Consider the following 27,192-nt stretch of genomic DNA (forward strand, 5'->3'; position numbering starts at 1 on the left):
AAGAACTTAATTATTGCCTTTTAGTATTGTAGTTTTCGATTTCTCTCTAAAGTAATAAAAGCGATTGGCGTTGTTTTTTATAATAAAGTATATTTTTCGGTACCACCTTTGAGTTAAAGTACAACCTAGATATAAAATGTCTCAGTAACGTAATACATTGTAACAATATCGAGATATTAATAATAATCGATAAGGTTATGTATCGATAAGTTGTTAGAAATAGATTTAAGCTGTCTCGTCTCATTACGGCAATATTATATAAAAAATTCTCCTCAATGCTTGTATTTTGACTCGTGTTTTAAAATATAGGCAGACACTAAATTTTGCATAATGATAATATCAATAGACTAATAATAATATTGTAAAAGATTTTTCTGTGATGGGAAAATGTAATTCTAAAGATGTTGTAGTATTAACTGGTGATGAAACAGGTACTTTAAAATTATATAATTATATTTATATCTCGCGCGTCCCGACGACTTGCCTCCGGACGTGACCAAAAAAATCTCCCACGTTTCACTATAAGTGTTACCTGTTTCATTGTGACAAAAAAAGTTGAACTTTTCAGTCTTTTTCGCGCAAAGGGTTGTGTATTAATTTTTATGTAGTACAAATGTGTTCGCAATTTGATTGCTTCTGTAGTGTTCCTTAAGTTCTTTTGTATCTGTTTCGGCATTTATTTGTAACTCGTATATTCTCAATCTCTTAAAGTGTGTAACAGCAAATATATTTAATACTAATAGTCGCCGATGCGTCTCACGGCGTGGGGCTTCGCGCGCGGAGGCCCCTCGGCCGCCCCCTGTGCCTTGTCTTTACGGCGCTTGTTAGCGCGCGCGAGGCCCCGCGCCGCGTACCAAATAAGAGAAGCAAGCGTCGTGCGCCGCTCGACGGTCTCATATCCTTATATATCTGTATTACCTCGTTCAGTAACCTCACTATATCGACTATTTATCGCTCTCCCGTACTTACCAAACGCACTGCACTGTTATTTGGTACACCCACCTGTATTAACGTTTGTTTAAGTTATTTTTAAGGTATATATCATGAACTCTATCGGCGTATCGTATAGTTGATATATTTTATTGTTATTTTCTGAGACTACCTAAAGCAATGTATTCTACAAACAAAACAGGAGAACAATAATTATTATGTAAGTGTAACAGTTAGTGAATTTAAGTGTGCTATTTTCCATTCCAGAACTCAACGATATCAACGTTCTCGTAATACTTATTATGTTCGGGTTTTAAAAAGATGTTATTATTGTATAATTAAACTAAACCTTATGTGATTAAAATGCAATGTTTAGAAGTATTTTATTCTTTATTTTTTACCATTAATGATAGTTAGTAGAGATCTATTTGAGAGTCTAATGTATCAATTATTTGTAAAGTTGGCTGTAACTAATTAGAAGTTACAATAAGTAGACATATTTTAATATAAACATTTGGAGAAAGTTTTATGTAGATGACAAATAGTTGTTTCGATGATTATGTGAAGTGTTGTATCGTGTATGTGTAAGCGTGCCGTCCCGCGGGTCGGCACTAGCGCAAGTGTACGCACAAGGGGGGCCGCGGCCAAGTGTGCGCACTGCGCACGGCGTTCCCTCTCGACTCTTACTGCACAGCACTGCTAGGCTAATTCAGTTATCGTGTAAGGATATTTTTCTTACATTTCATAAGAGTAATGTTTATAGCATAGGCAATAACGTTAAACAAAAGTCCCTATATAATCGAACTGACGACAGAAACGCTGTTATATTTGTGGCCTCTTTATGAATAAGATCTAAGTTACATGTTAAAGAAAAATTAATTTTGCTATGCACAGAAATGATACTCAATTAATTGCCAAAAAGTTATATGTATATTCATAGTTCAACAATATTTCTTTTGGGCATATTTACTTTGAATTTATGCAAAAATTAGATTATGAATAAGTAGGTTTTAGATTATATGTAGAGCGGATGCATATATAATATATCTATATATTTAAACTAAGGTGAATTTGAGATGTATCAATTTCTTGTATTGTTCGTAAGTTTAGATAATAAATGGGTTTAGCCATACTTCGGCTGGTTTGATAATATGTATGTTATCTGAATAATTGTAAAAAAAATAAAAAATATATAAAAACTGTGCGTTTTATTTTGATACCTTCCACAATCCACTTCCTTACTATATTTAGGAACATTATTGCTAAGCAGATTCGAACTTATAAGGGAAACTGACCCATCACGGCTTTTATTCAGAGCAGTGCTGTAGGCTCTAATTTAACTTTCGAGTTAACGTTGACTTTGTGTATTTCAAGTCGTTTGTGTGTATTTGGGGTTCAGTTGCATGGCAGGCAGTTAAAGTTACGTTACGGTGACCTACCTAGAAAAGACTAAAGTGCGTGCACAAGTTCCAAGTTTTCTTTCAAGCCTCCATTAATTTTTTATGTTCAAAAGTTAACGACCCCAAACTTGATTTTGCTTTTATTGCGATCCAAATAATTATATGTAAAGGTAACCGTAACGTAACTAACCGTCAGTCGTGCATTTGGACCTTACTAAGAAGATTGACTTTCAGGAACAGGCCCAGTTAACGTTAATTTAAAAATTGACATTAGAGCCACTATTACTATAATTATAGAGGCTCTAATGTAAAGTTTGGATGCAGGAGATCATTTCTTGAACTAAAGATTCTATTCTGAAATTACTCTCTTGAACTAAAGATTCTATTCTAAAAGTTAATCTCTTGAACTAAAGATTCGATTCTGAAAGTTAATCTCTTGAACTAAAGATTCGATTCTGAAAATTAATCTCTTGAACTAAAGATTCGATTCTGAAAATTAATCTCTTGAACTTAAGATTCGATTCTGAAAATTAATCTCTTGAACTAAAGATTCGATTCTGAAAATTAGTCTCTTGAACTAAAGATTCGATTCTGAAAATTAATCTCTTGAACTGAAGATTCGATTCTGAAAATTAATCTCTTGAACTAAAGATTCGATTCTGAAAATTAATCTCTCGAACTAAAGATCCAAATCAGTTTTTTTTTGCTATGAGAGATAAGTAACTAAGTATAAATGATTATACTTAGGTATGTATCGCAGACGAAGTCATGGACAAAAGCTAGTAGTTAAATAAAACGAGACTCGTAAATACTTAAAGGAATATGTATTTACAAAATATGTTACGTTGACTGATTAAATTGCCTAGAATAAACATTAACAGTGATACATTATCTACCTCGATAGTAGGACATAGGTATAAATACCTAATGATAGTCTTCGCATATTTACACGTTTCATGCACTTATATTAAACGATACAAGATATTTACATAAGATTAGAAAGACCGGCCAAGTGCGAGTGGGACTCGCGCACGTAGGGTTCCGTACCATTATCTATAAAAACGAGCAAAAAAATCACGTTTGTTGTATGGGAGCCCCCTTAAAATTTTATTATATTTGTTTTTAGTATTTGTTGCTATACAACATAAATACATCATCTGTGAAAATTTCAACTGTCTGATTATCACGGTTTATGAGATACAGCGTGACAGACGGACTGACAACGCAGTCTCAGTAATAGTAGGGTCCCGTTTTACCCATTGGGTACGGAACCCTAATAAAGACTCAAGTGCCCGTTAGAAGTTTTGACGAGGTGCTTTATAAGCCAAATTTTATAAGTCGAAGTTTTTGTGCCAAGGGGGCAGGTTACGGCAAAACTATTAAATAGGTTATTTAAGAATATTTGGCCAAACTGCAAAATCATTGATTACCTAAGTTTTAAATTCCTTGGAAGGTAGAAGAACTATGTATACCTATAGGTTGGACCTATGCAAAAACTTTCAGCTTTACCTAAAGCACCTCTCCGAAAAGTCCCTATGGGTTCTCTTCTCGGGCTAAAATAAATCCTAATAAAATAGGTACCTACCAATAATAAATTATAACAAACCAGCCAAGAGCGAGTCATACTCGCGCACCGAGGGTTCCGCACTGCAGTCATATTTTTTCGACATTTTGCGCGATAAATCATAAAAATGATGCATTAAAAAAAATCAGTTTTAGAATGTATGTACGTACCTACAGGTAAAGCCCTTTCATTATGATACTCCACTTGGTCTAGTTATCTTGCTTTGAAAGTTGAAAATACTAATTATTTGTTCATGAACACATTTTAGTTTTTTTTGTGATCCTCTAATCACAGATTTACGGTTTTTGGATTATTCCCCTTACGTTACCTACCTACCAAATTACGTGATTCTAAGTCAACGGGAAGTACCTACCCTATAGGTTTCTTGACAGACAGTAAAGTGATCCTATAAGGGTTCCGTTTTTCCTTTTGAGGTACGGAACCCTAAAAACACTATAATTTTAGTGTAAAATAAATGTAATATTTTCATCGTGATTAACTCGTCGCCGGCTCACTACTGAGAACGGTCTTGTCTCAGAATGAGAAGGGATTGGCGATAGTCTCTCCACTATATCTTTGCACAGGATCTTTGCAATACTTAATTTTAGAATTTCTTCCTCTATAACGTATTTATTTATCTTTTTATCTATTTCCTCTATTATACTTCCTCTTTCTTGTATTTTGTGTCTTTTTGTGTTTGAATTTAAAATTATCGTTCATCTAGTTTGTGTAAGTAGTGGCACTGCCGTCAGCCGTTCCAATTAGACGTGTCGTCCAACTTAAACTTCAAACACTTAGATATATTCAATACATCCTACATATAGGTAAAAAAATTAAAATAAGTAGAATAGAATGAACGTTTTATGGGTTGCTAAAGGCTATCTAATTTGTAATTACTAATAAATTAAGCATTATATTAGTAGGTATGTAGTAGGTATAGGCATCTATCTAACTTATCTTCTACCTTATAGTTTATACTTAACTAACTTCTATCTAACTTATAGTTTATACTTAACTAAATTCTTATCTAAATAAAATAGGATTACTCTACGATTAGATGCAAAGCTATTTTTATGAAAAGTTCTAGGTACCTACAATAACATCAAATTGCAGGCATGGACGCATATAGGTCTAGTTTTGGCCATAGTCCACCACGCTGGTCAAGTGCGGAAGGGTTTCCTTCACCGTTAAAACAAAATGATTTTTAATTGCTCATAAACGCCATACAACTCCGAAAAGTTAAAGGTGCGTGCACGGAATCGAACCCTCGGCCCCCCGAATAGGAGGCAGACGTTTTAATCACCGTTTTTTTGCTTCCTACTTACCTACTATCTATAAAATCTGTACGGTGTAGGTACCATTTGGCCTAGTTTAGGTATACTAGGTAACAACTTGCTGCTTTGGCCTTTGAATTCAATCAAAGATGATCTTTCCTACTTGTGCTGCGTTAGAACTTGGTTATCTCGAGTCTCCTTGGATGAGCGTTTCAAAAATGTGTTTGTACCAAAACTCCACCGCTTTGCCCCAAGCCGCTAGCGTCGCGCCTTCAAGTTTTAGCACCTCGATGAACATCTTCACTAATACGTCCTTTAAGTTCTGTTGGCATAAAAACATTTCGAAGATTAGCCATTAGACATGTAAAGCGATGCGATTGTATCACTACTGAAGTTGATGCAGCATCATACACCCCTAAGAGTAACCCTCTGAGAGATCCCTCTGATAAAAGACGCCCTAAGCACGCCCTTAACGACCCCGACGATCAAATTGAATCATGACCGACAATGCACCCTATCTTGTAGGGCAACACACAAACTCATTACAGCGTTTTCGCCGGCGAAGACGAGGTCCCCGATACCTAACCAGTTCAACTAATCCGCCCATCCCAACATCATACTAATGTCGTGGTCCGAGCCTCACAGGAGGCGCCCTTTTGAGGACGTTGACCCCCGACCTCTCCAAATTCTCTTCGAGCCCTAGGGCTCACCCCCAGGCGGAGCTTCACGCTTGCCACCCCCAATCAATCCGAAACAAAACACAATATAACTATTGAATCGCTACTGTCGCGCGTTGGAAATGCAACCAACGGCGGACTGCAAAAAGTCGCCGTGGGTGACCTCGCTAAAAGGTACAGATTAAAAAGAAAATTAATTACGAAAGCACCTGTGCGTGATCAACCTGCATTAATTACTTAATAATTATTATTTCCGTGTCGGTAAAATATACTTAATTAAAAGTTTTAATCAAATAACATTCTTAACAAATTGCTTACCTACCTAGTCCTACCTACAGTTAGCCTCAGGAAAAAGAATTGCCTGGATGTAGGTTTTTAAAAATCCCGTGGGAACTCTCTTATTTTTCGGGATAAAAAGTTGCCTATGTCACTCTCCAGGTTTTTAACTACATCGATACAAAAACCCTTGGACGAAAAAAATCACGTCGATCCGTTGCTCCGTTGCGGTGTGATTGCAGGACAAACCAATAGGTAAACAAACACTTTCGTATTTATAATAATGGGTAGAGATTAATTTACTATGTTAATAGTACCTATTTTTAATAATAAGTTTAAAAAAAATTGTCTAGGTAGATAAGTAGGTACCACAAGTACCTAATAGGCAGATAGAAGAGCTAGAAGGACAAAGTGTTACGTTCGTAGCTGGTCTACCAGCTATACCTATTACCTAGGTATCTAAGCCAAGCTGAATCCTAGTTCCATGGTGGACCGCCACTAATTGAAAGGATTGTTAGAAATTGACGCCGAGCGGGACGTACCTACCAGCTACTAAAATTAATACAATTTGCTTTTCACAATATAATTTTTATATTCGACAATTGAAACTCCAAAACAAAGCGAAATAGCTACTAGGTACCTATGGTACGCGACAGGTCGAGATGGCAATCGATGAGGGAACGCCCCACATATCCGCACAGCCCCCGCGCTAACCCGGTGCTGGCGAGCGCGGGTGACGTGCGGGTGTGCAGGGCTTCCCCGCACCTCATTCCCCGATTGCCATCTCGACCTGTCGTGGACTATAGTTATCCAGCGCACGTTCGGAATAACGCCTCAGGTGGAGGGAAATGTAATATTTCCATCATTTTTTCGTTTTCTTTTGTTAAGTATATTTTTTTTAGAAACGAGAAACATTTAGTTACCAGCTGCTTTTATATTTGTTGTTTTAGGCTATAATAAATTACTTACAATTATTACTAAACGAACGTTGAATTTTTAAGCTCGTAGCTTTAGTTTTAAGTACAGCTACGTATTCATTATCACCAATAAGCACCTATATCATCTTACAAATAAAAATTTTGACAATCAGAAAGCGTGAAATTTTACCTATTCTGAATAAATAATTTGAGTTTTTTGAGTTTGAGTTTTAATTAGGTAGATAGGTACCTACAACTTAAAACAGAGTAAGTAGAGCGCTAAAAATATAATCTCCGAAACTATAGTGGATAAAAGTACGTCAGTCAGACTTAAAAATCCATTTTTTTAAATCATTTTATGTAAAAAGCATAAGAGGGGTAGGTACCTATAACTCGACTTTTAAATCACCACAGGAGGCACAGAATTGAACTTACATAAAAATGTTCCTGTTGTATTTTTCTCCTGCCATGTGATTCTCCAAGTTTGTTCATCATGGCTGCGACCACTTCTGGCTGGTTGAGGTTATTCACCGCCAGGTTGAGAGATCCCATCAGGTTGATCACGTGGGCTTTGAACTGAGGGTTCTGGGCGTAGTCATCTTCGGAAGACTTTCGCACCATTTTGAAGAACTCTTTTGTTTCTGGATACGCCCGGAATAATCTATGAAAACCATACGAAAATTATTTGATCAGTGACAGTGATCCCCAAACGGATTATTGATGAAACTTTATATTTTAATTGATTTTATTTAAATTTATCGCATGGCGCGTTGTCGCCCGTTGGGTCCCCTGTGGGGAGGCGTACATCGTTGGTGCGCCTCGGACGTGCGTCGGTAGGGGACCTCGTGAGTGGGTCCCGGTGGAGGACCCGCCTCGGCGAATGTCGTTGACTGGGTCGCGGTGGATTGCTTCGGTGCAGTGTTTCCATGTACACGGTAATTACCGTAGATGCACCGTAATTCAGCCCTAATCTACCGTCAAGGTAATATGGCCTTGACCGTGTCACCGTAATACAAAATCACGTTAAAAATTCATAATAATTATACTGCGTAATACGAGTACGAATCTCAGTCACCTAAGCATATTTCGTAATAGCAACATTTCTCTTGCTCTCGGTTTAAGCATCAAATCTCAGCAATCTATTTTCGTCCTTATTCAAGCAATTAGGAAGGAGTAAAATGTAAAACTAATGAGATTTAACAAAATATTAATATGAATAAATCCGTATATGAAAAAGATATTGCTATGCTAGGAGAGTCAGATTCAGAATAATATTAATAGTTGATTAAAAAGCAAATTCGTGACGTTTTTTCTTTTAAAAATGACACGATAATTTACACGGTATTCTTTTAGCTAATCCACCGTAATTTAATCTAGAAACACCGTAATTTTAACCCTTGAACACGGTAATTCTCGATTTACATATGGAAACACTGCTTCGGTGTTTCCGTGACCCAGTCGCCAGGCGACGCGCAGGAGCGCCGCTAGGTTTTAGTGGGTATTCCGGTCACCTCTCGGCCGGCGAGTAGGTACCACATATCTTCCCTGGCAGGCCGAATGGCTGGCTGGCAGACTGGCTGACTGGTTGCCTTCCGGGGGATGCGTAAATGCATTTCCTAGCGATATAAATTAAAAAAAGGTTTTAAGCAAATAATATTTTCCCTTTATTCATCACCTTTTCAATAGTTCAGTTCCATTAGCGACGGAATGAGCGTAGACAGGCGCCCAGGACTGCTGCACGGCGTACACCTCCCTCCGCGTCAGACCGGAGTGAGGGTTCGCCACGTCTGGGTCGCCGCCCCACCAGAAGTAGGTTAACCAGCTGCCCATCGCCACCTAGCCACAACAAACATAGCTACCGTCAACGTCACTGTCGAGTAAAATAGATTTTGACAAGCGTTTTTTAATTTCCTAAGGTCGATACCATCATTATCGTCAACCCATTGCCGCCTCACTAGCACGAGTCTCCTCTCAGAATGAGAAGAGTTTGGCCATAGTCTATACACGCTGGTTAAGTGCGGAATGGCAGACTTCATACACCTTTAACAACATTACTTATGCAGAACTCTCCTTCCGCTGCTGATTTCTCACGATGTTTTTTCTTCACCGTAAAACAAATGATCTTAATTATAATAATTGCTTAAAACGCACAAAACTCCAAAAAGTTAGAGATGTGCGACTATGAAACCGTCCACATGAATCGATTACAATTTACAAGTTCATAGCAAAACAATTCGAGTTCGCGCCTTTTTGTTTTCAAAGCGAAAGATATTTTAATTACAAAGCTTATTGTGACTTAAGTGGGCTCAGTTATTTCGATTAGGTACTACATTATTTGATATTGTATGCTCAAAACTAAGTATTATATCAGTTTTTCTTGCAATTATCTAGGTTTATTGATATGTTAAACATTGAAAAAAATGTTGATTTTAAAGTTACGAGCCTCAAAAGATTCCTATTTTAACACTAAATTTATGACAACTTTGGGTGTAAATAAATAAGATTAGGTTAGGGGTATGAAAATTCTAAAACAATTTAACATCTAGTTATAGACATAGTTTATTTTTTCATTAGTTTTATTTTGCAAACATACATTTAGTATTTTTTTCTCAAAAATACTTTTACTAAACCCTTGATTTCAGAGAAAATCATCGTGCATCTCACCTTTCTCATAGAATGTCAAGTGAAAAGCAACGCACGAATGTTGAGGATAACAATATAGGTCGGAAAACTTGGAATTAAACTACTTACCCTTGAAAGAGACATCAAGTCGCGCAGCGAGATACAGATAAACCTAAGTAGGACTAAGTATATTATATGAGTACAAGTTTATGGAAACACAAAAAAATTATATCTATTTTCTCAGTCCTTTTATTAAAAGATAAGGGCAAATAAGGACTGTTATAAACGCACAATATACGGAAACGTTTAAATGCGGAAACCAGCCCAGAGTGAAGAAAGAAAGAAGGACTGTTTAATAAGTAGGTACATTAGAAGGTTTATTTAAGCAATAAGTTACCGCTCCTATAAGTAAAGTTCTGCCTGATTGACTTTCTTGAAATGCTCGGCAAATAACAAAGTTGATAAGCGGAAATCAAATAAGATTGCGGGACGCTACTTGAAATTGTGTGCTTTGGGACTCCTGACTTCATTGTTTCTCGGGTACTTTCCGTTTATTTAAGTACATTAGATAATACCTACCAAGAAGTTCAAATACCTTTATCATGTAGGTCAAGACGTGGACGCTTATATGTGCCTCATAAGAAAGAGAGTCACTCAGCGGATGGTAGAGAGAGATAAGGTTGAAGATTATTTACGTTTTTAATCCGAAATGAGGAGACAAGTAGGACATCTAAAGTAACCGACATAGCTCAACGGGTTGCGGATCTGAAAGGGTAATGGGTATGGCAAAGATTTCGAAAAACCGATAGACGTTGGGATCCCATAGGTGCTAGACTGTGACCAAGACCAAGACCATAGAGTACTTATAGGTCTACGATTCTAAGTTATAAAGAGAACCTAGCTTACTTATTATATTAAATCTCTAGTTCGTATAGACTCAGCTCAATATCATAGATCCCTACAAAAAGGATTTTCAAAGTTTCCAAGCAAGCGAAGCTAGGGTCGGTCAACTAGTTACCATCTAGGCACAGGATAGGTATTACATAATATTATGTATATGAAAAGACTTGTCCTGACTGACTGACTGATCTATCAACACACAGCCTAAACAGGGGCTTAGAAACTTGATGACAGTACGTAGCTTCTTTTTATGAAAATTGGTATTTCGGCTTTTGTTTAAAAATGAAGATACTCATGTTTCAGGGGTTTTAGAAATTCTATCCATAAGAGCGATTACACTCTCATCCGATCGGAATCCGTGAAAATACGGATATGAAAAACTCGACTGCTATTGCTTCGCACTAATCCGATATCTGATCCAAATCCAAGCTATTCAGTGGACATTTTTGACATATCTACGTCATAATATGTCCAATTTGATTGCGAGGCACATCCGAGGTATTCTCACGGATGACGGAGAGATATCGGATGACAGAAGTCGGATATAGTGCGTAAGCTACCACACAAATAGTTCTATGACTAATTTGGAACGTACTAATTCACGGACTCTGATCTGATGAGTGCGTAACCGCCCTAAAGGGGTTAAATAGTAAGTTAAGAAAGTTTGTATGTAAATCCATGATCTGTCAAGGTAGATCTATACAAATTATTGGGATTTGAGCTCTCGAGTGAAAATTAAGACGTAAGTGTACCTACTTTTTTTAAGATTTTTAGAAATTCCACCTAATACCGATTATCAAAAATATCACTCGAGCGAAGCTAGGACGGTCGGGTCAGCTAGTTATATATAAGACCTTTAGGTACCGAGTACCAGAGTAACCGACATAGCTCAGCGAGTGGCGAAGCTGAAGTGTCAATGGACAGGACACATAGTTCGAAAAACCGATAGACAAGACATTTGACACTGTTAGTATTTCCATACTGTTAGATAAATTGGATAGAATTGGCATCAGAGGTACTCCGTTGCAACTACTGAAAAGTTACCTAATAAATAGAAGACAGCAGGTGATGTCCGAAGTCATGAAGCATCAATTATGTACGGTGTACCGCAGGGTAGTGTTTTAGGACCTACCCTGTTCTTAATATATATAAACGACATTGCTCTCATTAAACGACATAAATGCAATATGTATTTATATGCAGATTATACTTCCTTAATTTTTCATGGGAGGAAGCTAAATTTAATGCTGAGAAAGTTCTAATCTAAACGATGTTGTGAATTGGTTAAACAACAATGTGTAGACACTAAGGGTGAGATCTATAGAGCGCACTCTGGACAAAGTTAAAACGAGGCACAGCTATATCTCACACATAAATCTGTCTCGTTTTAACTCAATCTTAAGTCTGAGCAAAGTCAAAGTGCGCTCTATAGATCTCAGCCTAAATGCGCTGCAGTCGCGCGGTTTTGTAAGCTCATATAATTTCGATCGATGAACTACGTGCGACTGCTGCTGTAGCGCTGCAGCCTTGCTGCCTCCGCGCGGCACTTTGCAGCAAATTTAAAGGCACCCTTATAATTATTATCTTACCTTTCGGCCAAGTCTAACTCTTTTCAGAACTACAAACGCGGACAGCAACACAAAAGTCGAGCACAGGTAAAAATAGAGCATGATGTTTGTTCATCGAACCTTTCTCTGCTGATAACACCGAAAACTGTTGAGTTAGTTTATAATTACTTCTATTTGTAATCACCCTTATCGGGACAGGTTTTTGTTTGGACAGGTAGTTGTCTTGTCTTTGATAACTCGGAAACATGTAGGTAGGTAAACGGAAATTACGAAATTCATGGAAATGAGATGTACTATACTCTTGGACGATTGAACCTATGGACTTGTAACGCGCCTAATATTACGAATAAAAATTTCTGTCACTTTTGGTGCGGGACGAGGAAACACTACATAGACAACTTGACACACTCACTCAACAAAGTTTTGTGTCATTATTAACTCACACATATCTAAATCTTCAACACTACTACATTTTACGCACACTAATAAGTTATATACATCAACATACAAAGACATTACGAGTGTGAGACAGTCAAATTGATTTGCGATGCTACCGTATCGATATTTTAAAATATATCGATAGTTTTTCAGAAACAAAAGTAGAAGTAAGAATTTATTACTCGTATTTAATTACTTAAAACCAGTGTTTGGTCAGCGTAGCGTATTATTGCATACATTCACCTCACTTAATAGGTAATTATCCCAAAAACTAATAATGCAACGTAAAAATAAGAAAAATATTTATTTAAAAAATATGCACATACTTTTTTACTTATTTTATATCATTTTTAATCTTTTGTATTTTTTTATATAACGAAATTTTCATTTAAAATTTCGATAGTGAAAATGTGCTTATTAATGACTTATATTATTATATAATACAAAATAAACCTGACCGCGCAAAAGCCTACCAAACATAATTAGTAGGTATATCAATCAATAAAATGTTTTTTCTTTCCAATCAATCATTTATTTATTGCACATTGGGTTTACATGGTATTTCCAATATGGTGTACTCTTTGTCCAAAAAAATTAAATGTAAGTTATTAAATATAACACGTATTGCCCTTACAAATTAGCAATGCAAAAATTTTCTCAATACCTGCCGCTTTTACCCCACAGCAAAATTCCATAAGACAGATATGATACTATGAAAATAAATTAGTAAACACACACGGTGGCCTCTTCTATTTTTAACACGTCATTATTTACCATTAGGTTAATGTTATGTACATTCTTGGCGATTTAATACATAAATTTTATACATTTCGCGCCTATCACTAAAATTGCGTTGCTTTAATTTTTTTTTAAATGTATTAAGTACGTGAAATCACAGAAATCGACCAGTTTTATTACAAGTATAGGTAGCGAAAAAATTGTGGTAATTAATAATAACTATTCTTTACTTGACTTGAAGACGGTAATTTAGTCGTTAATAATAAAGAAAATGTTTTCATCGATATCGATAATCGAACCGCAATCACTATCGTACTACTACGTAATTTCATGCTGTTCACGCGTATTCAAATTTTAACCTAATTTGTATGTATCGAGGGTTGCAATTGTTTAGAAAAAACAAAATATAGCTCGTGAGGAGTGTGACTCGTTTCTACCGAATTATTACGTACTCAATTACTGAATCGGTAAAGTTCTCGATTGTTATTTTATTATAATAATTTATGTAATTTAATTTATAGAAAGCGTTTATTACACCAAAAATACTTACTTATGAAATGAAATTCCATCTTTTTGTAAATTTGATGTGTTTGATTTGTTCTTGCACTCACTAACGGCACAAACAGGCATTTTTCACCCAGCGTGTAAGACGTCGTCACACATCGAAAACGATTCTGACAATGACAAAATCGATTCCGCAAACAGTGTTTATAAACGCAGTGGATTAAAAATCCATTACTATTGACAGAGGGGAATAATCATGCGAGGCGCGTCCTTAGGTTAAATCGTCCAAGACTATACTAAGTTACTTCATGTAAATCCACAATAGTCATATTATTTTGACGTGACATAGGTACAAACTTATTATATCTGTGCTATCCATACTAATATTAGGTATAAATGCGAAAGTGTGCCTGTCTGTCTGTTAACCTTTCACGGCCCATCCGTTCAACCAATTTTGACGAAATTTGCTACAGCGATAGCTTGCATCCCGGGGCTACTTTTTATCCCGGAAAATCAAATAGTTCCCACGGGATTTCTAAAAGCCTAAATCCACACGGACAAAGTCGTGGGCATCAATTACTTTATTATAAAGGAAGAGTGCGAGTGGGTTTGTGTGTATGGATGGTAATCTTCGGAAAACCAAGTAGGTATATTATGTACCAGGTACCTATTCCATAAATTTCTTTCTGCATTATTCCAGATGGATTGAATATAGGCTTATTATAACTATTATTCAAACTAAGCGAAGTCGGGGCGAGCCACTAGTATGACTACCCATAAGCAAAAGTGTGTTTGTTTATTGGGTTATTGGTTGGTTGGTTTGTCCTTCAATCATGTCGCAACAGAGCAAGGGACCGACATGCTTTACACATACGCACCTTTGAGAACATTATGGAGAACGCTCAGGCATGCAGGTTTCCTCACGATGATTTTCTTTACCGTTAAAGCAAGTGATACTTAATTACTCAAAAAGCACAAAATTAACTTCGATGAGTTAGAGGTGCGTGCCCAGATCGAACCCCTGATCTCCGACTAAGAGGCAGACGTCCTAACCACTAGGCTATCATAGCTTCATATTTTTTGCATGGGTAGGTACAGAGAGAGTGACATAGGCTACTTTTTATTCCGGAAAATAACTCCCACGGGATTTTGAAAAACTAACTTCACGCAAACGAAATCGCGGGCATCGGCTAGTACCTACCTATAGAATAAAGATAATACCTATATGTTACTAAAAGTGGTGGATCGATACATGAACTCTGTTGAACTTACATAAATCAGACTATGTAATTTTATCTCGTTTTAGATAGGTAGGTACCTATGTATTTTAATAAAAGTCTGCTTGTAGTTGGGAACATTTTCATTGCAGGGCGTGCATTGGAAGAGAAATAGATATCTGAATGTGCATTCAGACTTCCAATCCCTAAAAATTAGTTTAAAAAGACAAAAATCCTAAAACAACACGAATCAGTACCCTTATTTTAAATGCGAAAGTGTGTTTGTTTGTTGGTTTGTTGGTTTGTCCTTCAATTCGGATCGTTGCAACAGAGCAACGGATCGACTTGATTTTTTGCATGGGTATAGTCAAAGACCTGAAGAGTGACATAGGCTACTTTTTATCCCGGAAAATCAAAGAGTTCCCACGGGATTTTTCAAAACCTAATTCCACGCGAACGAAGTCGCGGGCATCAACTATTAAAAAATATTAAAAAAAACCGACTTCCAAAAACACTACAAAGTAAAAAATAACTTCTGTTTCTACACATGTATGTATGTATGAAGTCGGGCGAGCATAATAAAATAAACTAGAAATTAAAGCGTCGGTTTTTTTAATATTTTTATTTTATTTTAAGCTTTTTAGTTTAAGAAGTTACTGCGTGGTACCTAAAATATCAATTCACCAGCAAAACTTCCAAATCCACACGGCTTAAGAGTTCAATACCTTGGAGCATCAGGATCAAAAAGTACTCTGTGATCAGGATTGAAGAGCTGAGACTTGGAATTCAATAAAAAGTCTATGCTCGGCATTTACAATATTATTTCACTCCTGTTCCTGATCGATCAGTTCCTGAATCTCTATGGTTTAGAGTGTTTTACCCTGCATCATCAGGTTTGAGGAGTTCAAACTTGGAATGCTTGTTGCTTTTTAACAGCTATTGAACATAATATTCAGTTGCATATAATATTCAGGTTGAACTACATTTCTCCGTAATATTGAAACGTAAATTACGAGTTTCACGTAACGCTTGCAATTACAAATTGTCGGGGCGGTCTTTATTTGCCCAGCAAATATTAGTTGTTCGCTAAAAACATACCTAATACCTATATTTATGTACCTACTACCTACTATTGATTAACAATGATTACGAGTGCAGCTACAGAGTAAGCTATGATATAGCCTAGTGGTTAGGACGTCCGCTTCCTAATCGGAGTTCGGGGGTTCGATCCCGGGCACTTACCTCTAACTTTTCGGAGTTCTTCTTCTTCTTCTTCTAGTGCCTCTCCATTACTGAAGGTCAGCAGTCAGTTGTTTGTCCATGGCTAGGCGGAAATAGTTCTCCGACTGTTTTTATGCTAGTCCACTCCCTGATGTTACGTAGCCATATGACTTCGGACTTTCGGAGTTACGTTTTAAGCAATTAAATATCACTTGCTTTAACGGTAAAATAAAACATCGTGAGGAAACCTGTATGCCTGAGAGTTCTCCATAATGCTCTCAAAGGTCTGTGAAGTCTGCCAATCCTCACTTGGCCAGCGTGGTAGACTGGCCAAAAACCCCTTTCACTCTGAGAGGAGAGCCGTGCTCTGTAGTGAGCCGGCGATGGGTTGATCAATGATGTTGAAGACGATTAAGAGCACAAACACAACATTTTTAGTTTTAGGCAAGTACCTATTTTTTAGGGTTCCGCAGTATAATAAGGAATCCTTATAGTTTCTTTACCCTCTGTCCATCTGGTACGCCTGTCTGTATGTTATAGCTATTTTAAAGAGAAACTTTCAAGAAAAGTGAGAGAAAATTTGCATTGTTTTATCCCCTCTTATTGTCTTTAATTTCGTTGTATTTCTTTTCCCTCATTAAATACACGTCGATTCCTATTGCGGGGCGTGGGGGTGTGGGCAAATTTCTAAGTACTTCTACTATCTCTATTGATATAAATGCACTAAACACTCATTTTTCCACTCCGCTTGTTACAATTTCGGATTCTAAAAAATCTCTAACACTTCAAAAATTAACAAACATCACCCCACCATTGTGCGAACCTTTCAATTTCCAAGAAGTTGCGGAGGACGATGTAAAAAAGTACATCCTTTCCATTTCAACAAAAGCTGTTGGTAGTGATGGCCTGAGCCGTGACATGTTATTACTCGTTTTAGATCTTATGGTGCCTATTATTACACACATATTAAACTTCTCCTTGGCTCATAAGATCTTCCCTACAGACTGGAAAATGGCCCATGTCATTCCCCTACCGAAAATTGCTAATCCTAATTCTTTCTCACAGTTTCGTCCCATTTCGATTTTACCTATTCTTTCAAAAATTATAGAAAATGCTGTTTTCAAACAATTATCCACGTTTCTTTTTAAGAACAATCTTATGAGTCCCTTTCAATCAGGTTTTCGGCCCTCTCACAGCACCATTACAGCGTTAATCAAAGTCACTGATGATATTCGTTACGCAATGGATAACAAAAAAGTAACTATTATCGCCTTGTTGGATTTTAGTAACGCCTTTAATTCAGTTGACTTTGATATCCTGCTTGGTATCCTTCGATCTCTTAACATATCCTCCCCTGCGATTGACTGGTTTCACTCTTATCTTCACGGTCGCCTACAGAGGGTGCGCACTGAAGAGGCTAACTCTGACTGGGCTTACCTCTCTGCTGGTGTACCTCAAGGCGGTGTACTATCCCCTCTTCTTTTTTCAATTTTCATCAATGAAATCACCAAAATTATTAGTTCTAACTACCACCTATATGCAGACGATCTGCAGCTCTATAGGCATACAACACTGTCAGACTTGGATGCAGAGATAACAGCAATGAACACAGACCTAGTTGCTATTAAAAATTGGGCGGACTCTTTTGGTTTATTAGTTAACCCTAATAAATCACAGGTTATGGTCATTGGAAGCAGGCCGCTAAGAAATCGTATTGCCTTCAGTGATCTGCCTTTGGTTTCTTATGATGGCACACCCGTTGCTTACACATCCACAGCGAAAAACCTAGGATTGACTATGGATGGCAACCTCGCTTGGGCAGCACATATAAATCAGATCAGTAAACGTATGCATTATTCGATCCATTCCTTGAGGAGACTGCAGAATTTCCTTCCGCTGCGTACCAAAATTATGCTATCACATTCTCTGTTGCTTCCGATTCTCGACTATGCGGACGTCTGCTACTTGGATGCTACCGAAGAGCTACTTGACAAACTCGATCGACTTCAAAATTTGTGCATACGGTTTATATACGGCCTGCGCAAATTCGACCATATTTCCGATTACCGTCGTCGGTTAAAGTGGCTCCCAATACGCTTTCGCCGCAATTTGCATATTCTGACTGTTCTCTACAATGTTCTTAATACCTCTTCCCCTGGTTATCTACGAGAGCGATTTCAACTATCCCGCCCTCCTACTAGACCTATGCGGTCGTGTGTCTCAAAAAATCCTCTCGTCACTCCCCGTTGTAACACAGTCTTCTATAACAAATCTTTCACCGTACTAGCTACCCAACTTTGGAACTCACTTCCTGAAAATGTCAGAGAGAACTGCCACTCAGTACACTCATTCAAATACAGAGTGAAGCAGTATTACCTATCATTAATATAGAGTATTTTATATATTATATGTATTTATATTTTTCATATATTATGTATATAATTATTTATGATAAGTATTATTATTGTATATAAGTTGATTTGGGTATTTATTATAAGATATTTATGTAGTTTATTAGATTCTAGTACCGTAGACCTATTCCACTTCTTGATACGCCTTACTCACAACCTTGAATGGGAAGCTGGAAGAAATCTCTGTTTAGAGATAAGCATTTCCGAAGTAACTTAATTTATTATTACTTTGTAACTACAATTTTTGGTACATGAATAATAAAAATAAAAAATAAATAAATAAATTGAAGAAAAACGAACAAACAAACACATTTTCGCTTTAACACCTATGTACACTTAATAGGATACATATATATCTACTTCGAATAAATATTTTGCTATAGCAATAATAATTAAGTTAATGTAAAGTAATATATGGGTCGCGCGTTAACCAAATTGAGCCGAGTTAATTGCGTTAACCCACCCTGATCGAGGCGGCACCTACTTTCATAGTGGCACTAACATACTCATGTATAAAATATGCCTAGCTATTATTTAATTTTATAGTAGGCCATAATATATAATGAAAGAAACATAGACGTATAAATATTCGATAAAAAGAAATTTTTTTTTTGTTTGTAATCGAAAAAAAAACTCTGAAAAATCTGAACCGATTTTAATAAAAATTTTCACCATTAGAAACATAAATATGTACTTATATCATATAGGCTATATCAAATTTGATCCGAACAAAATCAGGCAGATCAGCAGTAGGTAGGATTATATAGGTTGACTTCAAAGAAACGTGACCCTAGAAAAGCGATGGAGCTAGATTAAACCTTTGACGAATGAATTTATTTTAAAACCCATACTCATATTATTATAATAGTGTGAAAGACTGTATGTGTGTTACTTTTTCACAGCCAACTCCTTGAATCTATTTTGGCGAAGTTTTGTAAAATCCCGGAGACGGATCGGATAGGATACTTAGGCGACTTTTTTACCGGAAAATCAAAAAGTTTCAGCGCGATTTTGAAAACTTTAAATTCATGCGACGTCGCTTGCATTTTGAATAACGAGTTATTCGTATGATTTATTATCTACCACCATATCATTTTAATAAGAGCCTCAATAACTCAACGGTTAAGGAACGGACTGAAATCTGAAGGGTCGCATGTTTAAACCATACCCGTTGCACCATTGTCGTACTTCTTGTACAAGCTCTTCGCTTAGTTGGAGGGGAAAGGGGACTATTAGTCATGATTTGAAATTGGCTAATATTCTTTAAAAAAATACCTACATTAAATAAATAGTTTCTATATAACAGTGAGTTTATTTTTACCATCTTTCTCTTTATGTAATTTTAAAATTTGCTATTGTTAACTCAATTAGTAGATCGCCTACAGTTTTCAGCAACGGTGTTGATTTAATTTGTATAATATTTAGATCTGAAAAAACAGAGAAAACTTAGCACCTATCTCATACTTTAAACTAGTAATTTTCACTTTTACGCTAAATGTAATAATTTTTTTGACAATGTTAGTAAACATTGGATGTGTTATAAAGTAAACATTATGGCGCCATCATGGAAGTCTATATTTATATTTTTAATTTTAGCATAATAAAATCTTTCGACGGAAATGTCTGTCCGGTCGTCACTGTTAAAGTACAGAACCTAGAGATTTTGAAAGACGAAATTTCGAGGTTCTTTGTGGTAGGTATGCGCTACTGATGGTACCAATAAAAAAGTTCGAGAGGAGACTACCTATCAGTAATTTTAAACTTGCATAAGGTTCTTAAAAAATTAACAATTAGGGAGGTATTTTCCCATCTTGAGGTCTAAGGTAGATAACCGATTCAGAAAAAAAAAACATCGAGACATTGAATGTCTCCAGCTACTTTAAAAGGCGCAACCACCTCTCTTTTAGAATTCCGTACCCGAAGGATGCTAGCGTGACCTCCTTAGGACCGCTTCTTATTATTTAATACGCCCGCGACTTCCTCTGCGTGGACTACACAAATTTCAAACCCCTATATTACCCCCTTAGGGGTTGAATTTTCCAAAATCCTTTCTTATCGGATGTCTACGTCATAATAGCTAAACAGCCGGATAACTTCAGTCAGTCAGTCAGTCACCTTTTTCTTTTATATTTAAACTAGCTTATGCTCGCGACTTCGTCCGCGTGGACTACACAAACTTCAAACCCCTATTTCACCCCGTTAGGGGTTGAATTTTCAAAAATCCTTTCTTAGCGGATGCCTACGTCATAATAGCTGTCTGCATGCCAAATTTCAGCCCGATCCGTCCAGTAGTTTGAGCTGTGCGTTGATAGATCAGTCAGTCAGTCAGTCAGTCACCTTTTCCTATTATATGTATAGATTATTTTCCTATAAGTATATTTAATATCTGAGTGAAGCTGGGACTAGTCAACTACTTAGTATGAAATATCCAAGTTGTGCCAAAATAGTTGTCGCAAAATGTATGAGTTAAACAATACTTCCGAACCGTTACTGAAATTTTGGATTCAATCCAACACAATCAATACAATAGTTTAACTGAATATAAATTGTATGGAACCGGGTTTGTTTACTGAAAATATTTCAGACTAGCTGATGACTTTCGTCCGCGTTCTTTTTAAAAATTTCGTTTGATTGTGTGGGAGAAGAAGTAAGCACATAATATTCTACATATTATTGATTATTATGTTAAGCTTATAAATTATCTCTGTGTTTGGGCAAGATGAATGCAGTGATGGAGTGACATTTATAATGGGGCCGATTCTCTTGTACACAATCTCTAAACAGTCTAAACTAAACTAAATTAACAGGTCAAAACTTCTCAAAAGTCCCCCATAAATAGAATCCTCCCCTCCTCACTTCAAATTTCTAGACCTGACTAGGGGATACTTTCACGGTGCTAAGGCCTTTCCCAAAAATGGAAACTAAGTACATTATTTATTTTAAACTAGCGTCCCGCCCCGGCTTCGCGCGGATGCAATATACTAATGCATGAAATATTGAGATTTTTATACAAAAATACCATTTTCCTTCGAGCCTTCCTCCGAGAGACTTTCTTTTTCCGTCGAGCCGTAGTCTAATGAATGATATTTCATACATGCGGCATGCAGCTCGCTTAAACAGCTATTATGACTATGAGTGTCAGACTTACTCCTATAAACTTATAATATTACTAGCTGACCCGGCGAACTTCGTACCGCCTAACAGTAGGTTCTTTATTTTTTTTAATACTTACAATTTTTTAAATTTTTCTCTCCGTAAGAACCATCCTCGTACTTCAAGGAATATTATAAAAAAGAATTAGCGAAATCAGTTCAGCTGCTCTCGAGATTTGCGATCAGCAACACATTCAGCGATTCATTTTTATATATAGAATTACACACAGCTAGGTAAATAGTAGGTATATATTATGTAGAGTGGGAAACACACCCTCTTGACCGCCTCAAAGCGAACTTGACCTCATAAATATTTATGAGGAAGTTCAGCCGCTTATTAAAGTCTGCGGGCACGGAAAACTTTGTGACCGGAAAATTTTCGGGTCGCCGCTTAGAATTTGGAAGTTTTATTTGAATTCGTGAGACTTTCAAACTTGAATCTTGACTGAAACACGTTTAAGGAAAATTGGGGCTTGGAATGTATGTAGATCTAGATAGGTATACGTTACTCTGCGTCGTAACTCGTATCCCTCATTGCTGTGGGTCGTGATCATGCCCATTAATCACATAATGGTAGGATTTTTATTGGGATGATAATGCGGTGGGTTTCCAGATTTTACCGCATATCCTATCTACATTTAACCAACTTCATATGTTTTAAGTTTAAACATTCATAATTACACTTATAACAAAAATTCCTAGGTACCTGCTTAGATAATTTTTATCCCCAATTACCTAGGACCTACCACGTCTCTTTAGAATTTAAAATACTTTCAATCTGTGTCACAAGAAAGTGTTTCTATGAAATAGCTCAAGCACCCAGCAATCCCAGCGATTATCACACCTATAGTCATTGAGGTCATTGAGTTATTCTCCTACAATAAGTAGGAAGGAACCTACCACTAGCTGTGCCACTAGCTAGACAAGGAAATTTACATTGCAACACTATATTTTGATTCATTGTAAAATCCCGAAAATACGTACCTACCTATAAGTACGCGATAGGTCGAGATGGCAATCGGGGAGGGGACGCCCCGCACACCCGCACATTCCCCGCACTAACCCGGTGCAGGCGAATGCGGATGAAGTGCGGGTGTGCGGGGCGTCCCCCCGCCTCGTACCCCGATTGCTATCTCAACCTGTCGCGGACTTATACCTATTGTTTAAGTTTAAATCACTGAGTTGTTTGCAGCGTTATCGATATGTTATTGCAAATTAGTTGAATACAATCTTATCACAGGTGCACAGGTGTGGCAAATCGCAAATACAAATTCCTCTTCGTTTACAACTAAAAACCAATCGTCCATTTTCTTGATTAAATTATTCAATTTTTATGGCAGCAACTGCTCACGGATGGTCTAGGCGTTGGGAAACATCCGACTTTTCCCTAATTCGTTGGTTATAATATTTTTATTGATTCCCAGAAGTGTCCGTTTGGGAATGTAAAGTTTTAAATACTTAGGCTCAGGTCTGGGTCTCGTGGGAGGTTTCAATTGCGGCAATAACGACCAGGCGATTTAGCGTTACGGTAAATATGGGTAATAATGTAAGTATGCATTTGATAAAAAAAGTCAAGTGAATGAGATCGCATTCAAGGGCTAGTTTGAAAAAAGAAATACCTACTAAGGTACCTAACTAATTTAATGTAGTAGGTTATAGGTATCTATCTAGATTCTAGATGCGATGCGATTTCGAACAAATTTTTTTGCGGGCTGCAACCTGCAACTCGTTTTTAATCCCTGACCCAAAAAGAGGGGTGTTATAAGTTTGACGTGTATATCTGTGTGTTTGTGTATCTGTCTGGGGCATCGTAGCTCCTAAACGAATGAACCGATTTTGATTTAATTTTTTTGTTTGAAAGGTGGATTGGCTTGATCGAGAGTGTTCTTCGCTATTATCCAAGAAAATCTGTTCAGCCGTTTGAAGATTATTATCAGCTCTTTTTTAGTTTTCTTGTTAGAATTATAAGACCGGTTATTACTATCAGAATTCAGACCAATACATACTTATTAGTATCCAAACAAATTCAAATAAGACGACGGAATGGTATGGTATTGCGTAATATTTCAAACTATTTTCGACCCCCTGATAACGCAGAAACCTTTGACACAGCTTTTGATTAAAACGTATATATACCTACATACGTATACAATTTTGCACACTTATCTAATAAAACATCGAACACTTGTAATCTAAAAGTTTAGGTAAACGGCTGTTCAACACAAGTGTCTACCTACTAATATAAAGTTTAAAAAGCATGAGATAAAAATTAGTTGAATTAAAATAAAAAAAGTAAAACAATAATACGAACGCATAACTTTAGAGGTCCCTAGCGAATCGACGACACAGCTTGAATTAAAATATTATTACTTAAAGGGCCTATGCATATTATTATTCTTTTACATTTTGGAGGGTTTTTGTGTCGGGGTTTTTTAAAATTTATAAATAAATTTATAATTTAATTATTTTTTACATCTTACGGCCAAAACTAATACACTTAACTTAAGTACTTAACTAATCAAACTAAGTACCTATACGTAATTTCTCTTGTGAGTCACTTAATGACATTGTTACTTGTTAGTTAATAATTTTGTCAAAGAAGACCATGCGATTTTTGAAAAACGTTGCCAAGTAACCTATCGACAGATTACATATAGGATTTATTATTAACTAGCTTATGCTCGCGACTTCGTCCGCGTGGACTTCACAAATTTCAAACCCCTATTTCACCCCCTTAGGGGTTGAATTTTCAAAAATCCTTTCTTAGCGGATGCCTACGTCATAATAGCTATCTGCATGCCAAATTTCAGCCCGATCCGTCCAGTAGTTGGAGCTGTGCGTTGATAGATCAGTCAGTCAATCAGTCAGTCAGTCAGTCAGTCAGTCAGTCAGTCACCCTTTCCTTTTATATATTTAGATATATTTAGGTTTCGGCCTTTAGGTAAATAGTGTCATACTAATTTTGACCGAACACTTATTTTTGTTTGAAATAGACTATAGGAATTGGTAGTTTTTTAGTTCAATGTTTATGGGCATGCGGTCTGATTGCTACAGGCAATTTAGGCACCCTTTAATAGAGCGTGATAGACGATAGTAGAGAACTAGAGATAAGTACTTAGTACCTTTTACATATGCGCCGTCTAATGTCACTTAATAGTGCGACCGGCGCTAATATTCCTCACACGTATTGCATACATAAACACCACATATTCACTACTAGCGATAGTACCGTACTTTTCCTACCATCCGCGGGAGAATAAAGCAGACATTAATGTTTTTTTAGTTGATTTTTGATACAATTTCTTGTGTTTTATGCGTTTTTGGGAAAGTTTTCTCGCGTAGCCGATGTCTGATCGGTCGTGACGCCGAAATTCGGCGTGACACGTGTTTCGAATGCAAAGGCGGGTCGAGCACTGTCGTCGGGTTTTCAGTTGTTTACGTTGCCCCCGCCCGCCCTTCGCTAGGGCGCGTACTAATGCCTAATCTCCTGCCTCATGCCTGTAGTGTAGTGCCGGAGTAGTTTATTAGAAACGTTACGTGAGCTGAATGTTATTTTGTGCCTTTTACATAAAGTTAGGGTGACTATATCTGCCTTTAAAAAAATTTTTGATACAAGTTAGCCCTTGACTGCGATCTCATCTGGTGGTAAGTGATGATGCAGTCTCAGATAGAAGCGGACTAATCACAAAAGGGTATGGTAGTTTTATTACCCATACCCCTGATCGGTTTCTACGCGGCATCGTACCGGAACGCTAAAACGCTTGGTTGCAGGGTTTTGATGGAAGGGCCAGACCAGATCGGAGACGATATAGAAATTATGTACTCCAAAATTGCCCCTGCTGAATACTCGAATCCGGGATCTTCCTTTTATAACACTTCGCGCTCACCACTGCGCCAGGGAGGTCATAATCCTTCCTTGAACTTATAAGATAACATTTTATTCGCTTCTTCAATTTACCTACTTTATAGATAGATAGAGATATGTACCTACTATCATATTGGTAGAGTTTTTACATTGATAAGAATATTTTTCTTTCAAAAAAATATAAAATGCCTGTCTGAAGGTAGTAAATCTTTCAAATACCCACTGACTTTGCTTTATAGTTCGTAACTGAGCTCTTTCGAATAAAAATATCAGTCCCTAAAACTATTATAGGTACCCTTATAGAAAGCTATAAAAAGTTAAAGTAAATAAATAAATAGTCCGAGATTAACTAAACGTATGGCAGCTCTACTTTTTACCTTAGCAACAAGAATGGCTGAGGTAAAGAAAACATAAAACCTTTTGGGATTCTTTATTTGAGTTTAAGTACCCTTAGTTTTTTTCTGAATTGCGTCTATGCGTCCCTTTTGTAAACTTTTTACAGTGGGGCTGGATAAATACAAAACACGACGGCAGCAAAAACTGCATTTAGCACCTCGAGTACTGCCGAGCACGACAGCGCAGCGCAGCCCCGCAGAGTGAACGACTGAGTTCCTTACAACTCTCAGGAGCCGCGTTGGACACGTCGCTGCGCGTTGTGTTTGCCCAAGCCTTGGCAGATGGATGAAGCGTCCAAATTAATTGCGACATGCGACAGTGGTATCGGACTCTTTAGTGTTTTTTTATTAATAGAGTAGGCGCCCGCGCCGCCCATAAATTTATATGAAACGCTGTTATACCCGGTCTTCACTGCCGCGCATAGCGACCACTACGGCGCGAGTGGATGTAGGCGGAAACAAATTATCGGATGCGGCTGATCACCGTGGTAAAATGATAAAATGAGGTGTGATAAAATGTACATTGAACTGTGCAAACTATCGGAAGTAAGTAGCGGAAGTAATCTTGGGCCGTTCTTAAGCGCTCTGACGTCCGATAAAATTCTGAACCGATGGATGTTTTTGTTAGGCGAAAACGCTCGGTCCAAGCTAACGTCTGATACCTAGTTTACAGAGTACAGTGTACATTTTATTATTCGCTTTGTAAGTCACGGCGGTCAGTCATGTCCGTCAGCAGCGTCCAATAATAATTTATTTCCGCCTACGTTTCCCGCCGTTCACGGATGGTTTAGATTTCAGGAGTTTTCGCGTCGTCTTTTGCGCGCGAGTGAAGAGCGGGCATTATAATTATATTTTCAATCGACTATTATATTAAATCCACTGAAGAATAAAATTACGATTTTCAAACGCTTTAATGATCAAAATGACACCATAATTCCCTTTATTTATATTATTGTTCGTTTTTTGTTTTGCTTAGACAAGAGAATTTGTAATTTTAAACTATTTTTTAAAATGCAAAGGTATTGCTCCAATATTATTCAGCTCTTATAATTTTAATTACTTCGAATTAGTATACTACTTTTTAATTAGGTACTTTTTAATTACTATTTATTTTGAAGGAAGC

At 37.0% G+C, this 27,192-nt stretch overlaps 1 protein-coding gene across 2 annotated transcripts; it reads right to left on the reverse strand.

Annotated features, from left to right (window-relative positions):
* Positions 1 to 3,175: 3,175 nt before the first annotated feature.
* LOC117987704 (globin-like) lies at positions 3,176 to 25,210 on the reverse strand. 2 transcript variants are annotated; one of them, XM_034974741.2, is made up of 4 exons: positions 24,932 to 25,210; positions 8,714 to 8,874; positions 7,474 to 7,699; positions 3,176 to 5,490 (listed from the first exon to the last, which is right to left on the reverse strand). In XM_034974741.2, exons 2-4 carry the CDS (start codon positions 8,866 to 8,868, stop codon positions 5,353 to 5,355), a joined length of 519 nt encoding a protein of 172 aa, XP_034830632.1. In that variant the 5' UTR covers positions 8,869 to 8,874; positions 24,932 to 25,210; the 3' UTR covers positions 3,176 to 5,352. The 2 variants fall into 2 exon arrangements, with proteins under 2 accessions (XP_034830632.1, XP_034830631.1); XM_034974740.2 differs by lacking the exon at positions 24,932 to 25,210 and adding an exon at positions 12,150 to 12,265.
* Positions 25,211 to 27,192: the final 1,982 nt, after the last annotated feature.

The sequence above is a fragment of the Maniola hyperantus genome, chromosome 13, assembly GCF_902806685.2.
Source record: "Maniola hyperantus chromosome 13, iAphHyp1.2, whole genome shotgun sequence".
In the NCBI taxonomy this organism is placed as follows: Eukaryota; Metazoa; Arthropoda; class Insecta; order Lepidoptera; family Nymphalidae; genus Maniola; species Maniola hyperantus.

Excerpts from the sequence above, each read along its gene's own strand:
- LOC117987704 (XM_034974740.2), bottom strand. The coding sequence starts at position 12,230 with ATGCTCTATTTTTACCTGTGCTCGACTTTTGTGTTGCTGTCCGCGTTT. Across the intron at positions 8,875-12,149 it reads GAGTTAGACTTGGCCGAAAG|GTGGCGATGGGCAGCTGGTT; the intron begins GTAAGATAATAA and ends TGTTGTGGCTAG. Across the intron at positions 7,700-8,713 it reads GGAACTGAACTATTGAAAAG|ATTATTCCGGGCGTATCCAG; the intron begins GTGATGAATAAA and ends TGGTTTTCATAG.